Below are 17,992 nucleotides of genomic sequence, written 5' to 3'. Positions count from 1 at the left end.
GACCCAGGTGCCAAAAGCCCCTCCTAACACTAAGCACCTGGGTCAATCAGAGCATTAGGACCCTTATAATGCATCCCAGGATGCACTGGGAAGGGGAAGGCCCACCATTTTGAAGAGGCGAGCCTGCTAGCAGGACAGAGTGGGCATTCCTCCTGCCGTTCTGAATAAGGTATGAGGGTAGGTCAGGGGGCATAAGGGGAATACGGGGGTGGGTGTGTCCAGGTAGCCAAGGTAGGAGTGAGTGGACATCCCTCCTGCTGATCTTCATGGGAGAGGGGTGTGGGAGAGTCTAGATGGTTGCCAAGCCAGGAGGGAGTGGACTTCCCTCCTGATGATATTACACACTTAGTAAGTGCACTAAATGTGGGCATGCTGATAGCAATTTATGCTAGTTTTCTATAATGGAATCTTGGCACTGATTCCATTAAACAGTAGAATTAGTGCTCAGTGCATAAGGTGCTTCCACTGTGGTGTCTAGTTATAGAATTGCCCCTAGCTTGACCAGAAGTGGGGGCCTCTTCCTCTTGGTGTTTTCCTGCCCTCTGCCTTGCACCCTCCCCTATAAAAATATTAGAGGGAACACTGAAGAATAGCTGGATGCTACTATGTACCCAACAACAGTGCATAACCACAAACATTGCTTTACATCACTGTCCTTTAAATCTGAAAATGCTGTATGCATATTTTTCTCTGCTTCGTGTGTTAATATTTATATGGAATACCTGCAGGTTTTAAACCATGACAGATCTCTGTATAAAATCTTCTGTCATAACCATCACAGTATTCCCAGTTCTTCTCTTTGTATTTAAGGCCATCCGCAAAAATATACTGCCCCTACAAATCAGGATAAACACATTTAAAGCAAATGATGCAGATTATGGAAACTTTACCTTTCTCATTACAAATATTATTACTGTAACTGAGAATGAATATTCTGATCAATCCAAAAGCTTTATTGACCAATTGCGATGTACAATGTGTGACATGTGCTAAGAATCTTATAATTCCATTACAGGTATATTAGAATGGATTTTTTTTCTGGATAAAATGAAACAAATCTTTTTTTTTTTTAATGCAAAATGAGGAATTATTTCTTCATCTCTATCAGCTGGCCACCCTAACTGATGGAAATATAAAAATTCTAATTTTGCATACAATCTAGAATCAGGTCTGTACATTGTATAGCTGTCAACTTGATTTATTACTATTCAGTCCTGTTCTTCATTTTAGCCTTGCCCCCTTCAGCTGTAGCCACTCATGGGATCTTTCCAGTAGACCAGGACAGGTATTCTGTGTCACTACACAGTGTGGCAGCTGGAAGTCTGGATATTTTCACAGTATTTTTTTCTACTTTTTCACCTGCATTCACAAGTAACAGGCCATAAGACTGATAAACAGTAAGAACATAAGAACATAAGAAGTTGCCTCCGCTGAGGCAGACCAGAGGTCCATCCTGCTCAGCGGTCCGCTCCCGCGGTGGCCCATCAAGCCCATTGCCTGAGCAGTGGTCTATATCTATCTATACCCTTCAATCCCTTTTTCTTCTAGGAATCTATCCAAACCTTCTTTGAAACCATTTAATGTGTTCCTGTCTACCACAGCCTCTGGAAGCGCGTTCCATGTATCCACCACCCTCTGAGTGAAGAAGAACTTCCTAGCGTTTGTTCTAAACCTGTCCCCTTTCAGTTTCTCCGAGTGCCCCCTTGTACTTGTGGTGCCCCTTAATTTGAAAAATCTGTCCCTGTCTACTTTTTCTATGCCTTTCAGGATCTTGAAGGTTTCTATCATGTCTCCTCTAAGTCTCCGCTTTTCCAGGGAGAAAAGTCCTAGCTGCTTTAATCTGTCGGTATATGGGAGATTTTCCATTCCCTTTATCAGTTTAGTCGCTCTTCTCTGTACTCCCTCTAGTACCGCCATGTCCTTCTTGAGGTGCGGCGACCAGTACTGGACACAGTACTCCAGATGCGGCCGCACCATTGCACGATACAGCGGCATGATGACTTCCCTCGTCCTGGTCGTGATACCCTTCTTAATGATACCCAACATTCTGTTAGCTTTCCTTGAGGCCGTGGCGCACAGCGCCGATGCCTTCAGTGTTGCGTCTACCATCACTCCCAGGTCTCTCTCCAGGTTACTGACCCTTAGTGGTGTTCCCCCCATTTTGTAAGTGAACATCGGGTTCTTTTTCCCCACGTGCATGACCTTGCATTTCCCTATGTTGAAGCTCATTTGCCATTTTTCAGCCCACTTTTCCAGCTGCGTTAGATCCTTTTGGAGATCTTCGCAGTCTTCCCTCGTTTGAGCCCTGCTGTATAGTTTGGTGTCATCTGCAAATTTTATGACCTCACACTTGGTTCCCGCTTCTAGGTCGTTTATGTAGATATTGAACAGGAGCGGTCCCAGCACCGACCCCTGTGGAACTCCGCTCGTGACCCCTTTCCAGTCCGAGTAGTGGCCCTTTACGCCAACCCTCTGTTTCCTGTTTGCCAGCCAGTTTTTGATCCATCGGTGGACCTCCCCTTGCACCCCGTGGTTCCATATTTTTTTGAGCAGTCTCTCGTGTGGTACCTTGTCGAAGGCTTTTTGGAAGTCGAGGTAAATGATATCTATAGATTCCCCTTTATCCACCTGGCTGTTCACCCCCTCAAAGAAGTACAATAAGTTTGTGAGGCAAGACCTACCCTTGCAGAAGCCATGCTGACTCGGTTTTAGCTGCACATTGTTTTCGATATATTCACAGATGCTGTCCTTAATCAGTGCCTCCATCATCTTTCCCGGGACTGAGGTCAGGCTCACCGGCCTGTAGTTTCCTGGGTCGCCCCTTGAGCCCTTCTTGAAGATGGGCGTGACATTTGCTATTTTCCAGTCCTCCGGGATCTCTCCGGTTTTTAGGGATAGGTTGCATATTTGTCGGAGTGGCTCCGCTATTTCGTTTTTTTAGTTCCTTGAGTACCCTTGGGTGAATGCCGTCCGGACCTGGCGATTTGTCGCTTTTTAGTCTGTCTATCTGCTTGAGTACATCCTCTTGGCTTACCTTTAAATTGACCAGTAGCCACAGAAAATTCTCTCTACCCAGCATATTTTGCTTTTTGAGATAACATTTGACTGTAAGGAACACACATAAGCCTTTTTGCTCAATCTTGATATTCATCAAGACAACAAATACACTGTAAATCGAAAAAAAAAAAAAACCACAACAAAATGTGTTTTGCCGTACCTTCCACAGAACTTGGCTGATTTTTATGAATTTTAGTGTGCTGTGTCCTGAATGAAGTTGATGTAAAATGTTGTAAATATTTTCCAACACACCACAACACTACCTTGTGAAAATGAATTGTGAACTGAATAAAAAACATCAAAAAGTTTTATGGTGTATCTTGCAGAAAAAGGTAAAGTCAAAAAGTAATGTTTCAATTAAATAGATGTTCGAAGTGCACTCCCTTTGCATAAAGGCACACCCTTAGCCTTGGCCACCACTGACCTATGGATTTGTCAACGATGCTCTGCTTCAACTCAGTCACACAAACCTATACAAACTCAAGGCGACAGATCAAAGAGGAAGTGGGAAAGTAGAGGGGGAGCAAGCAAGAGGAGGGGCATAGAAGTAGGGGGTGCAATACAGAGGTTGAAACAGTTAAATGTCAAAGAGGTGGGTCTTTAGGTTTTTTCTTGAAGGCGGTGTAGTTTGTCTCTTTCCTGATTGCTTCTGGGAGGTGTGACAGGCAACTGCCTGACTCAGGTAGAAATACCCCTTCTGACACTGCCAGAGATAAAACTGTCCCAACTCCTGCTAGGAGAGACAGCCCAAGGGATATAAGGCAGAGGGATAAAAACAAAAGGGAGATTTCTACCAGTCAGACAGGATAATGTAACTCCCTATTATTCCCTTGCTAGAAAGACTGAGCAGAATATCTGTGAGTCCCAGAGAATAAGATCTGACACTGAAAGAGTAAACAGAGGAGGTGGGTCTCAGTCTAGTGAAGAACACGCTGTGCAACCAATCAGGGAGAGAGTTTCCCCAGCAGGCAGAGAATGTGCAGGTAAATTGAGCCCAGCTGATCCAGGGCAGTGCATTGATCTACCTAGTGCCTTGGTTGATCTGTATGTCTGTTGGTTATAACTATTGTTTAAAAATTTTTAAACATTATGTTAAAAGAAATGTTATTTTTTTTTCAATGTTGTAACTCGCTTAATAATAATAATAATAATGGCAAAATGAAGGGGACGTGTGTGTGTATGAAGATATGTTGGAATGAAGCCTCAGCTTAACTTTAAACCCAGTGGGTATGAAAGCAAACACTGCTTTTGGTTTCAAAACGGAAAGTATGTGAGTGAAAACTATTAAATTCCCCAGCCAGGAATGGGGGAAAGGAATTCACTGCACAAGAGCTAGGTTAGAAAATGGAGCTGAAAGCTGCATTTATTACCAGAGCTCTAGGGCACTTATAAGGGGGCCGGGAGGGCATGATTCCAATTGTTATGCAGGGAGGAGTATACCCCAGCACTCTGGCCATAAGTAAATGGGTCAGTAGTGCCATTGGCCAAGCAGGGCAAAAGTGCTGAGAGAAGCAATGCAGTAAGCTAGGCTGTAGCCTGAATAGGAAAAAAAAGAGGGAAATAAAAAATACCCTCTTTCCCTGAGAAGTGGAGAGCAGGGATGGGGAAAGCCTTATCCCAGTCAGGAGGTTAGGGAGAGGCAGCTGCTGGAACCGTGTTTAATGCAAAGCAGCCTTTATAACAAGCACTACCATTGTACAGAATCCAGAGAACGGTTGAACTGCGGAAAGCTTATTTTTGATTATTTGGACGTTCCTGGTATAAGGTAAAGTCAAAGGCTACCTGAGAGGAACTGCCTCTGAATGAGAGGAAATTTATTTTGTGTTCAAAGAAGAATAAAAAGATGTGGGTTGTTTTTGTGGGGGTTTTTTTAGAAATAATATTGATTGGGAACTTCTTTCCTTGGGGCCCAGAGCCTCACTATCACTGGCACTCCAAGAGGCGTGGATCTGAAGCATGTGGCAGACGCCTTGGTTGACCCTTGGGCACCCATGACCCCATCACAGAGGTCATTCCAGGTTTTTACACCCCGATAAGTTAGCATAGAGTAGAAAATTTGCTTGTAGTGGAGGTATTTTGTGGATGGCAGGTTTAGTTGAATTCTGTTAAGGATTCTTCTTGATATCGACCAAACAGTAGAGAGCAGTTGGATGAAAGGGGCTGCCGAATTTCCGTACAGAATCTGGTGTAGGATACATGAAGTTCTGAAAATTATTTGGGATGATATTGGGAGCCAGTGTAGTTGCCTGATGAAGGTTGTGATTGAATCATATTTCTTTAATTTGTAGATTAGTCTAATGGCTGTGTTCTGGATGAACTGCAGTTTGTGGATAAGAGTGGTGTTGATGCCAAGGTAGGCAGAGTTGCAATAGTCCAGTTGAGGTAAGACCATCATCTGAATGATCAGAGCAAAGTGATGTGGGTGGAAGTATGGTCTTGTGAGACGCAATTGACGCATAGTGTAGATGGTCTTTTTCTAAAAGTTAGAGATTTGTGGTTCCATTGTGAGAGTATCGTCTAAAAACAGCTGAGTACCTTGGTGGATTTTTCAATTGTGAGAGTGATGCCTGATGAAAGAGTGAGGTTAGATATGATGTTCTGTTGTGCGGTGCGGAAACCAATGGCTCTTGATGGCGTTCAGTTTCAACTTTTTGTTCGTTGCCCATGTTTGGATTTTATCTACATTTATCTTCCACTTCAGATATCACTGTCTAGTAGATGCGTTCCTGTATCAGCCCCCAAATCCAGTAGTTAACTGGTTTTAGGTTTGGTGAATTCACAGGCCAGAAGTCTAGACTAATGAAGTCTGGGGTCTTCTGATATAGCAGTTCTATTGTGTCCTTTGCCTGATGTACTGGGGCTTTGTCCTGTTTGAAGATAAAGTAATCTCCCGACATGTAACAGATCACTAGCAACAGTTTCTGCATCAAGGGGATGTCCTGGTAGTATGCGCAGTTGGTCTTAACCCCAGGATCAATGAAGAACAGATCTGTGAATCCAAGTTTCAACACGGCGATCGAGACCATGACTGATTGGCTGAAGGTAAAGTAAGTCCGTAGTAGGCATTTGACATTAATTGGTGGAGCTACTGTAAATATTTTTTCATCTATAAACTAGATGAAGCTGATGATGTGCTCTGGGCATAGGCATCAGAACAGGGAGCCTCCCCCCAAATTGGTGGTCAACGGTTGGTGCCCTTCCTCTCACCCATTTCCTAGTGTTGTACTTTATATCTTTGGGGCAGCCACCACACAGTGTCAATGAGCAGGCATGCCCTTCAACCCTTATTCTACTTCCAGGAGCAGGCGTGCTCACTGATGCTGCGTGGCGGCTGGCCCGAAGATTTAAAGTATAATGCTGGTAGGAGGTGGAGTCAGGAGATGGCGACAGGCCGTGCCAAAAGATTCTGCTGAGGCTAGGGTGGAGCTCCTGGGCCCCTCCCAAACCAAACAGTGTTCTACTGCCTATAGCTCCGGGTACTTAGTCAAAAGCTGCTTGTGCAGTTTCAGGCGTGTGTCTTTGTTGTGTAAAGTTAACTCTTGGGCATGACACTTTTTAAGACACTTTAAGTTAGATCTTCATGAATTATGCTAACCACAGTTGTCTGGCTTATTCCTGTTTCTCTTGCTATTTGGCGAGTTGTTTGGTGTGTTTACAGCATGTCCTCCTAGATAGCATACAATGTCAATGTGCTCTTGTGTGTGAATTGAACGGGGTCATCCACTGCCTGGCTTACAATCCACAGTGCCCATTGCTCAGATCTTGCATAGCAGCACATTAAGGCCATTTCTGTCCAAACCCTTTTGTGGGAACTCTTTCAACAATCGTTGACTGCTGTAACCTTTTAGCAGTACCAAGCAGATGTTCAAAGTGCAGAGACTGTTTACAAACTATCGTCTGCTTCTGCACATATCCCATAGCAACAATTCATTTTCACAAGGTAGTGATGTGGTGCTGTGGGAAATATTTACATTTTATATCAACTTCATTCAGGACATGGCACACTAAATTTCATAAAAATTAGCTGAGTTCTGTGAAAGATACAACAAAAACCATTTTAGCGTGGTTGTTTTTTTCCAGTTCACAATGTATTTTAGCAAGCCAGGGCTAAATGAATATCATTTATTTAATTTGGAAGTATAAGGATTAAATGAAAAGAAATACTTCTACCTCCATAATTCATCAACATATTGCAGCACTGATGTACTACATGTGTTCACTTTATTTGAAATCTCTTCCTTCACCTCAGTAGGCAAGAAGAGTCTTGTGTGAAGACGCTGTTTTGCTATTGTTTGTGAAATTGAAGTATGCAGCTAGCACTTGTCAGTGTGATTCAATCAACATGCTGTGATAGAATTTCTGGCTATTATAAGTATTCCTCCAACTAAAATTCACCACCACGTGAAGATTATTTATGGTGAAGATTGTGTTGATGTGCACTGGACTAGATTCTGTAAATGGCACCCAATCTGAGTGCCCAAAAAATGACCGCTAAGGCCTAGATCAGAGGTAGGGAACTCCAGTCCTCGAGAGCCATATTCCAGTCGGGTTTTCAGGATTTCCCCAATGAATATGCATTGAAAGCAGTGCAAGCAAATAGATCTCATGCATATTCATTGGGGAAATCCTGAAAACCCGACTGGAATATGGCTCTCGAGGACTGAGGTTCCCTACCCCTGGCCTAGATTCTATATACAGCACCCTCGCTCAAGGAACTACATCCAGTTAGGCAACCATGGATCCTAGAACTTGAAGATAATCCTATGCCGAAGGAGCTGACCGCTCCAGATGAGAAGAAATCTGGGCACATAGCTTCTGTCTGTGAGCTACTGGCAAATAGGTCACATATGGAGTGCTGTGAGACAAAAAATGAGAATGACCAGAACCCCAGGAGGGTTTGGGTCCACTATCAGACATGGGCTTAGGGTGATAGTCCATCACAGAATACATGAGATCATCCAGGCCTTTGCCAAACAACAAGAGCCCCTTAAAAGGCAGCCTAGCTAATACCGCCTTAAAGTGGAATCGCCAGTCCACTATCTGATCCAGAGCAATTGGCAGGCCGAGAGTGAGTATGCTGACACCTTTGCCAAAGCTCTCAAGATGGTCCAACCATCAAAAGTTGAGGAGGGGAAACCACTGCTGCACTCTCCGGTGTGTGCCGCCAAGAGGGACAGGCGCATGCCACAAAGACGTCACCGAAGCAGTTTTGATACCTAAAGTAGCTGCATCAAAAGGTTTCCTGAGGACCACAGGCACACTATGGTCTTGATATATTTTAACACTACACCACCTCCACCGGGGAGAGGGGTGTGCTTAGTCACCTGCACCACCAAAGAAGTCACCTGGGCTGACCGAAAAGCTGCTGACACTCTTGTGCTAGAGAAAACAAGAATGACAAAGCTCCATAAATTTGCAGAGCAGTCTCTGGTTCAGTTACCAATATACAATTCTTTGTAGTCCATGGATCAAGGGCAGGGGGTCAGATGAAGAGGTATGCTTTTATTGCTTTCCTGAAGTTGAGGAGACCTTCAAGAGATCTGATCTGAAATGGCAGTCGATTCCAGTAGCTTGGTATGAAGTGGGAGTAGGACAGTTGTTTGGCAGTTTGTAGGTGAAGATCATGACCAGGGGGGCGTTTTGAGGCGTATTTCATCCTGAGAGCGTAGAGACCGGTTTGGTAGATACGGAGGAAGTTTAGCCATCACATAGCCCGGTGCCATGTCGTATAAAGATTTGAATGCTAGCATCAGGCCCTTGAAGACACATTTAGCTACAGGTAGCCAGTGAGCAGATGCTAGAGCCTGGGAGACAGGGTCACGTGCGTGGAGATTTAATAGAAGCCTGATTGCTGCATTTTGAACACACTGGAGCCGTCGTACATTCTTTGCCATGAGACCATTGAATAGTGCATTGCAGTAATCCATGCAGGAGAGTACTAGGGCTTAGAGTAGTTGGGAAAAGTCAGACTCTGAAAAGTAGTTCCTTATTTTTCAGAGTTGTTGCAGGTAGTAAAATGAGGAAGATACCACATAAGAACATAAGAATTGCCGCTGCTGAGTCAGACCAGTGGTCCATCATGCCCAGCAGTCTGCTCATGCGGCGGCCCTTGGGTCAAAGACCAGCACCCTAACTGATACTAGCCCTATCCTTGTTCAGCAGGAACTTGTCTAACTTTGTCTTGAATCCCTGGAGGGTGTTTCCCCTATGACAGACTCCGGAAGAGCGTTCCAGTTTTCTACCACTCTCTGGGTGAAGAAGAACTTCCTTATATTTGAACAGAATCTATCCCCTTTCAACTTTAGAGAGTGCCCTCTCGTTCTCCCTACCATGGAGAGGGTGAACAACCTGTCCTTATCTACTAAGTCTATCCCCTTCAGTACCTTGAATGTTTTGATCATGTCCCCCCTCAATCTCCTCTGTTTGAGGGAGAAGAGGCCCAGTTGCTCTAATCTTTCGCTGTATGGCAAGTCCTACAATCCCTTAACCATCTTAGTTGCTCTTCTCTGGTCCCTTTCGAGTAGTACTGTGTCCTTCTTCATGTACGGCGACTAGTGCTGTATGGATTACTCCAGGTGAGGGCGCACCATGGCCCAGTACAGCGGCATGATAACCTTCTCCTATCTGTTCGTGATCCCCCTCTTTATCATTCCTAGCATTCTGTTCGCCCTTTTCGACGCCGCTGCCACACATTTCGTGGACGGCTTCATCAATTTGTTGATCAGAACTCCCAGGAGATATGGTCGGAGAGCAACAGGTTACAGTCAAGGAGTATTCCTAGGCTGCACACTTGGTCTTTTGCAGTTAGAGTAGTTGCGTCCCAGCACAACGAGGGACGGGCACAGTCGCAGCGTTCTTTGTGGATCCAAAGGAGTTCTGTCTTGGAGGCATTTAGTTGATGTTTATTGACGGACATCCAGTTTTTGATTTCTGAAAAGCAGTTTAGGAGTTTCTCAATCTGGGCATCATGGGCTTCTCCTAGCGGTAGGTACAGTTGGATGTCATCCGCAAAAGAGTGAATCTGTATTTGATATATGTGGGCTATGTCTAGGACAGGTCTAATGTAGAGATTGAATAATAGGGGGGATAGTTGAGCCCCCTGTGGAACATCATATTTGATCGGTTTCAGTTTTGATAGTGTGTCATTGAGCAGAACACTTTGGGATCTGTTTTCCAGGAATGAGGAGTATCTATCCCTCTCTCATCCACCCCCATATTCAACACCTCTCTCTCTCCCCCTTCCTTATACCTTGTGTCAAATCTCTCTATCCCCCTCCATGCACCATCTCTCCCTTCCTCCCCTCCATTATATGAAATTCATCATCTCCTCTCACCATGCATGTCTTCCTCTTCTCCCTCTGTGCCAGCATCTTTTCTTCCTCTCTTCCCTCACCTCGCCCTGTGTCACCAACTTTCCTTCCTTTCACCCTCCTCTCCGCCCCTTAAGCTACCAACTTTCCTTCCTCTCACCTCTTCCCTCCCACTGTGCCACCAACTTTCCTTCCTCTTACCACTTCCTACCTTCTATGCCACCAACTTTCCTTCCTCTCCTCCCCTGTTCTCTAAGGCTTGCTTCTTCAGGTCACAGTATTGGCAGCAACTTTCACATATTGCCTGCCACTAACCTGAAAGCCTCCCCTCTGCCACAGAGAGACTTCCAGGTTAGCGGCAGGCAGAGTGTGGAACTGCTGCCAATGCTGCGATCTGAAGATGCCGACAAGGTCAAGATTCTGCCCGGGAAAAGGGAATTCTGCGCAACTGTGCAATTCTGCATTATGCAGAATTCCTCCATGAATAATCTGTTGTCCAAAAATGTTATACACAGCAGAATAAACTGATACCTATAAAAAAGGAAAAAAACCTAGTGAAGGAGTGGCCCAGTGGTTAGAGCAGCTGCCTCAGTACCCTGAAGTTGTGAGTTCAATTCCCACTGCAGTTCCTTGTGACTCTGGGCAAGTTACTTGGAAGTACTTGTAGAGAGGTCCGCGCCATGCGTGGAAGTTTCAAGTTTATTAGTGTTTTTGATTAATCGCTTAATCACAATTCAAAGCGATGGACATAAATAATAAACAATAAAATTACAGTATTAGGGAATAATACAATACTTAACATAAACTTAATTCCGAACAGGACTATTAACAAACTTAACAAACAAGAAAAAAGGGGAAAAAGGGAATTGAACTACAAAATATTAAAAATAGAATAATCAAGGAAAGTGGCAAAAAGGGCAAAAAGAATGCTGGGAATGATTAAGAAGAGGATCACAAACAAATCGGAGGTTATCATGTCGCTGTACCGGGTCATGGTGCACCCCCACCTAGAGTACTGCATCCAACACTGGTCGCCGTACATGAAAAAGGACATAGTACTACTTGAAGGGGTTCAGAAAAAAGTGACAAAAATGGTTCAGGGGCTGGAGTTGCCGTACAGTGAGAGATTAGAGAAACGGGCCTCTTCTCCCTTTAAAAGAGGAGACTGAGAAGAGGACATGATCGAAACATTCAAGATAATGAAGGGAATAGACTTAGTAGATAAAGACAGGTTGTTAACCCTCTCCAAGGTAGAGAGAACGAGATGGCACTCTTTAAGTTAAAAGGGGATAGACTCCATACAAATGTAAGGAAGTTCTTCTTCATCCAGAGAGTGGTAGAAATCTGTAACGCTCTTCCAGAGGCTGTTATAGGGGAAAGCACCCTTCAGGGATTCAAGAAAAGGTTAGATAAGTTCCTGCTGGACCAGAACATACACAGGTAAGGCTAGACTCAAGTAGGACACTGGTCTTTGACCAAAGGGCCGCCGCGTGAGCGGACTGCTAGGCATGATGGACCACTGGTCTGACCCAGCAGCGGCAAATCTTATGTTCTCCCTACAGTCCAGACATGAGTCCACCAGACTTCGACCTTTTTCCAAAGTTGAAACAACCTATGCGTGGACATCATTTTGCATTTCTGGAAGAGCTTTCTTCCACCGGTACCCAAAACATTCGGCAACTGAACAAAACGGTGTCTTAGATGGAATAATTAAGCTTCCCAGACGTTGGGACATGGTCATTGCAAAGCAGGAAGACTATATTGAAGGGTTGTAAAGAGATGCTTGAAAAAAATTAAAACATGTGAATTTCAAAAAATAGTGCGCATTTATGAAATGACCCTCGCAGTATGTAAATATTTTATATTAAAACTCAATAAATTCAATTTGTACATTTATTTAATATGGATAAATATGGAGGTATTTTATGGTAATGCTTAGAATTAAATGAATTAATAGTTTTATTTAAGACAATCTGAAATGAAAGAAACATGATATTGAGATATATATTTATATATCCCCCCCTTTTATCAAGTCACGTTAGAGTTTTTTTTATTTCAGGCCGTGGCAGTAAAAACTCCAACGCTCATAGAATACCGCCATGGCCCTAACATGGCTTGATAAAGGGAGGGGGGTTATGAGTTTCTGTGTAGATATACAATATATTTTGCTACCCTTTTATTAAGCCATGTTAGGGTTTTTTTTATCGCAGGCCACTATGGTAAAAGCTCCGATGCTCATTGAATTTCTACGAGCGCTGGAGCTTTAACCTCAGATTAAAAAACCTAACACAGTTTGATAAAACAGTGTGCATTATTTATGAAATGACCCTCGTATTTTAATATAGCATTCAAATTATCAGGCACAGAAAATTCCAATAAAAGTTTAAGGGCTCCTTTTACTAAGGTGTGCTAGTGTGCTACGCTTCTAGAACTAACGCCAGCTCAATGCTGGCATTAAGGTCTAGCGTGCACGGCAATGTAGCGCGTGCTATTCCGCGCGTTAAAGCCCTAGCGCTCCTTGGTAAAAGGATCCCTAAGAGTCAAAGATTGAAAAAATACAAGCAAATATAATGAGAAAAGCATATATGTCATTAAAATGAACAACCCTACACTTCTAATTTTCATAAAAATATATACCAAGCTAGTAATGTTATACAGCTAAAGCAAGTGTTTATGTGGCAGTTAAAAACACCTTTAGATAACTGTTATTACAACTATAAAATCATTATTTGGGGAAATGTACAGAAACCAGCACTTATTCAATAGGAATTTGCAATCCTTCCACTCCCAATGAAAAGAAATACTCATCTTAAATAAATGTATCTACCTGCTGTTCATTCTCTAACCAATCCTGTTATTTTAAACACCTCTTCGAAACCAGAGCTGTGGGCCAACATCTTAAAAGCCTGGTAGTTACCAATAAAATTGTTAAGTCTGTTGAAGCCCTGCTTGGATATAATGCCTCATATACACTGAAAATTATTATTATGAAATACTGAAGTGTAAACGACTGCATATAATGGTAAAGCACAGCTCTGGTTCAGACCTGAGAGGTTTATTAATAAAGAAAAATCAAGTGCTGTGCAGAAAAATTATACACATGGTTGGAATCAGCAAAATGGTTTAAAACTGATTAAATAAAATAAATAAATAAGGTGGCATAAATCTAAACAAGTAAGTTTCCATTCTCTATTATTCCTGAGCTGTGCAACTGGCCAAATATCTGGAGACAGTCAGCAAGTGATGGTTTTTTCATGCTACAGAAAGCATTCGCTATCAGCATGTCTTCATGTGTAGTGCATTAATACCATATTATTCAGTATGGATGTTTTGTCATTTTTAATGTACCCTGCTACATGAATGTTTTAAACTGTGCTAAGCTGACCTGTATTACATTGTTATTACTATGATTAAGGGCCCCTTTTAGAAAGCAACAGTAGTAATTCCCATGCAACAAATACAACACAACTCATTTGTTGCAGTAGCTGTGCCAGAAATCACTACCACGGCTTTGTAAAAGGAGCCCTTACTTGGATTATTTCCAAGTCTACTTTGCTATTCTAATTGTGTACTGCTATGATGATATTTGAGCATTTCAATGAGGTCATCCTATATAATAAAACGCTAGCCGCGTATGTGCACTCCTACCAGCGTGCTTCCATTATCAGTAGGTCTGTGGCCACAGGAGTGCGTATGCGCGAATCCCCAGCACCTACCTACACTCGCCGGAAGGACTGGACCCCGGCGCTGGACATCCTGCTCTCCTGTCGGCTCCTCTCACGAGCCGCACCAGCGTCGGAGAAGGCTTCCGACGCTGGCGGGGATCGAGAGGAGCTGCGGCGTCACCTCAAGGGGCGGGAAGGGAAGCGCCGAAAAAAGACTCCAGCCACTACTTTCTTCGTGGTCCCGACTCCAAACGCCGATTCAAGCAGCATGTGCAGCACTACACACGCTGCTTCGGGGCCTTCTACTGCCCTGATTTGCTCTGCTGCATCTCTGATGATGTCATCAGGGACGTGCCAGAGTAAATCAGGGCAGTAGAAGGCCCCGAAGCAGCGTGTGTAGAGTGCTGCACACGCTGCTGGAGTCGCAGGTTTGTCGGGAAAGGGGAGCAGGAGAGAAGACATGCACAGCCACTTGCAGCAGGGGCTTAGAGGGAAAGCGAGCTGCAATTGGACAGACTGAGGAAGGAAATGTTCAGATAAAGAAGAGCTGAGACTGAAGAAGGAAAGAAAATTGGAGAGACTGAGGTAGGAAATGTTCAGATGAAGGAAAGAAAATTGGAGAGACTGGGGTAGGAAATGTTCAGAGAAAGAAGAGCTGAGACTGAAGAAGGAAAAAAAATAGGAATAAATACCTACAGGGAAACACAAGATCAGGAGCATACAGGGAAAAAAATACAGCATAGAGGTTTGCAGGAATAAGGAACACATAGAGAAAGTAGAGCAGAGACCCCTGCAAGAAGAGAAAAAGAGCAAAGAGACTGGGAATGAGAAAGAGAGCGGAAATGCTTGCAGGAGAAAAAGCAAGGCAGTAATGTTACAGCTGGAGAGTGCAAAGTGAGGAAGAAAGCAGAGACAGCGCTACACAGGGAAATAGAGGGGGAGAGAGACAGAAAGAAAAAAAAAAAAAGTCAGACATATATTCTAGCACCCGTTAATGTAATGGGCTTAAAGACTAGTACTATCAATATAATGGTAAATTGCTTATATCCAGTTACAGTTGCTGTACTTGCCCTTGGATGAATTTCTTCAAAAACGCAGTAAATAAATGTTAATCAATGAAATACAATAAATACATAGTTGAATCATCTTGTGAATTTCTCAGTTCCATTCGATAGAGATCTCTCCTGTGCAGAATTTTCTACAGTTAGGAATGAAAAACACAAGTATTTACAATGCTGGTGCTGTACCTCTTGGGCAATTCCGTCTTTCCAGGTTGCAGAGTATTGGCTTCCATTGGGAAAATGTAAGATTCCTTTGCCATGGAACATTCCATCTTTCATCTCGCCTTCATATGTGGTGTCAGTTGGCAGGGTATACTTGCCTTTTCCCTCCATCCTGTAACAACCAGTTCAAAAGATGTGGATCCTTCCAATCTATATTATTCATTCATGTTAATTTATTCTTATTCTACATAGTTTTCATGTTGCCACTAATGAGCTGTATGTTATGCAAAGCAGAATACCTCAACATAGTTATAAAATAAAAAATGAAAACCTAAATGGCTTGGTGATGTCTTCAGTGTGCTCTGATATTCATTTCATAGAATATATATATTCTGAGCTGAAGAAGGGTTAAGTTAGTCCAATAAAAAAGGTATCACCTTATTTCCTTTGTTTTTATTTCTATATATTACCTTTAAAAGTGGACAAGCACAGCTACCACACCATTTTACTCATAGAATATACTAAAGCATTTGAGATATATATATTTTGTTCATTGCACATTTCCTTAAGGAATGTGATCTGTAAATGTAACACTGCAAGTATAGGACATTGAAGTAAGACCATGTCTCTCCCCTTCTAATCGACGCTCATTGGCTGCCTGTTGAGCACAGAATTAGTTACAAAATTTTACTGTTCGTTCCAATAGCCAACCCAAATTCATTGATAGACTTCTTATTCCATATCAACCTGCTAAATTGCTCTGATCTACGTCACAAAACCTTCTTGTTGTACCATCTTTGAAACTAATCAATACGCTGAGATCTAATAACTTTGCCGTCACTGCACCTTCCCTATGGAATTCATTGCCCAATCACTTACGAGCAGAAACCTCGATAAAGCAGTTTAAAGCAAAACTCAAAACATTTTTATTTGAGGATGCTTTTGGATAAAACTGTCCTTTTTAGGACTAAATCAGCAATAGTCCCTTTCCCCACCTATTGTTTTAACCCTTAAGTGTGCTTATTGTATTTATTGTAATTCAATGTAATTGCGTGAATTATTGTAATTCAACCCTACTTCCCATATTATGTGTAGTCAGTATATGTGTCCTATGCTAAAAGTCTACTAGCCTAGTATAGTACTGTATAATATTTTAACACCAATTTTTATTTGTGTTTTAAAAGCTTTCTTTTATTAAGGCTGTACACCGCTTAGAAATTTGAATTAGCGGTATAAAAAATGTTTTAATAAACTTGAAACTTGAAAGTACAGCTTTCCCAACCCTCTAACTTCTTTCTACCCATTTCCACCACCATCATGATTTCCCTCTTGAGATAAAAGAAAATGAAGGTTTCATTGTTTATTATTATTACTAGTCTTTAAGCCCGTTACATTAACGGGTGCTAGAAAGCAGCCCCCTTTCCCTCTCCCCCTCCAGTTCCTCCCTAACTGTCTCTCCGTGGCCCCCCTTCTGTCTTCCCCCCATAAGCAAAACGATCTGCCTCCCAGCACATCCCTCCCCCCGAAGCAGCCCCCTTTCCCTCTACCCCTCCAATTCCTCCCTGACAGTGTCTCCGTGGCCCCCCTTCTGTCTCCCCTCCCAAGCAAAGCTGTCTGCCTCCCAGCACACCCTTTCCCTCTACCCCTACAATTCTTCCCTGACTGTCTCTCCGTGGCCCCCCATTTTGTCTCCCCCCCCAAGCAAAGCTATCTACCTCCCAGCACACCCCTCCCCCAAAGCAGACCCCTTTCCCTCTGCCCCTCCAGTTCCTCCCTGACTGTGTCTCCGTGGCCCCCCTTCTGTCTCCCCCCCCCCAAGCAAAGCTGTCTGCCTCCAAGCACACCCCTCCCCCAAAGCAGGCCCCTTTCCCTCTTCCGCTCCAGTTCCTCCCTGTCTCTTCGTGGCCCACCCGATTTTCTCTTCTCGCGGTCTGGCCAGCTCCCCTAGTCCCTTGCCGCCGCCGCCACCCCCTTCCCGCGGTCAACAAACCTCTTGGCTCCAGCAGCGGCCGCAGCACTGTAAACACGCTGCTTCGCGGCCTCTACTGCCCCGATTTGTTCTTCTGTGTCCCTGATGATGTCATCAGAGACACGGAAGAGCAAATCAAGGCAGTAGAGGCAGCGAAGCAGCGTGTTTACAGTGCTGCGGCCGCTGCTGGAGCCAAGAGGTTTGTTGACCACGGGAAGGGAAGGGAAGAGGGTGGCGGCGGCGGCAAGGGACTAAGGTAGCCGGCCAGACCGCGAGTAGAGAAAATCGGGTGGGAGGCTCAACAGGGAATGGGGGGAGGGGCAAAGACAACGACGAAGACGAACTGAACCCTTGCTTTCTCCCTAGCTCCCAGTGCCCTACCGGTCTGTACACTGCGATCTGGAGAGCAGGGAGTCCAACGCTGGCGGCTGGGAAGCAGTAAGGCTGGGGACTCGCGCATGCGCACTCCTGCAAAGCCACGGACATACATCTCACAGATCAGGGATTTCAGATCACGCAGGTCTGAGTGCGCATGCGCGTCTAGCGTTTTATTATATTAGATTATTTCCTCCAATTCTAAAATTTTGATTATTTTATATTACAACGTTGTTCTCCGCATGACCCTCTATATGTGATACATCGAACATACCGGACCCCTGAGGAAGGAGTGTTTCTCCGAAACACGGACCGTGCTGGGTTCATACTCCATGTATATAAGACCCATTTTTATGGATTACAATTTTGTATAGACTTTTAATAAAGATTCCT

At 43.8% G+C, this 17,992-nt stretch overlaps 1 protein-coding gene across 1 annotated transcript in view; it reads right to left on the bottom strand.

The window, feature by feature from the left end:
* The window catches only part of MORN5 (MORN repeat containing 5), a 56,466-nt gene that overhangs the window by 23,807 nt on the left and 14,667 nt on the right, over positions 1-17,992 (bottom strand). The window contains exons 2-3 of the mRNA XM_033962440.1: positions 15,280-15,427; positions 723-834 (exon numbers count right to left, since the gene is read on the bottom strand). Coding sequence (XP_033818331.1) covers positions 723-834; positions 15,280-15,427 — 260 coding nt within the window. The remainder of the gene's footprint in view (positions 1-722; positions 835-15,279; positions 15,428-17,992) is intronic.

The sequence above is a fragment of the Geotrypetes seraphini genome, chromosome 10, assembly GCF_902459505.1.
Source record: "Geotrypetes seraphini chromosome 10, aGeoSer1.1, whole genome shotgun sequence".
NCBI lineage: Eukaryota > Metazoa > Chordata > Amphibia > Gymnophiona > Dermophiidae > Geotrypetes > Geotrypetes seraphini.
Note: the sequence above shows the minus strand (reverse complement) of the source record. Positions and strands in the feature narration are given on the sequence as shown.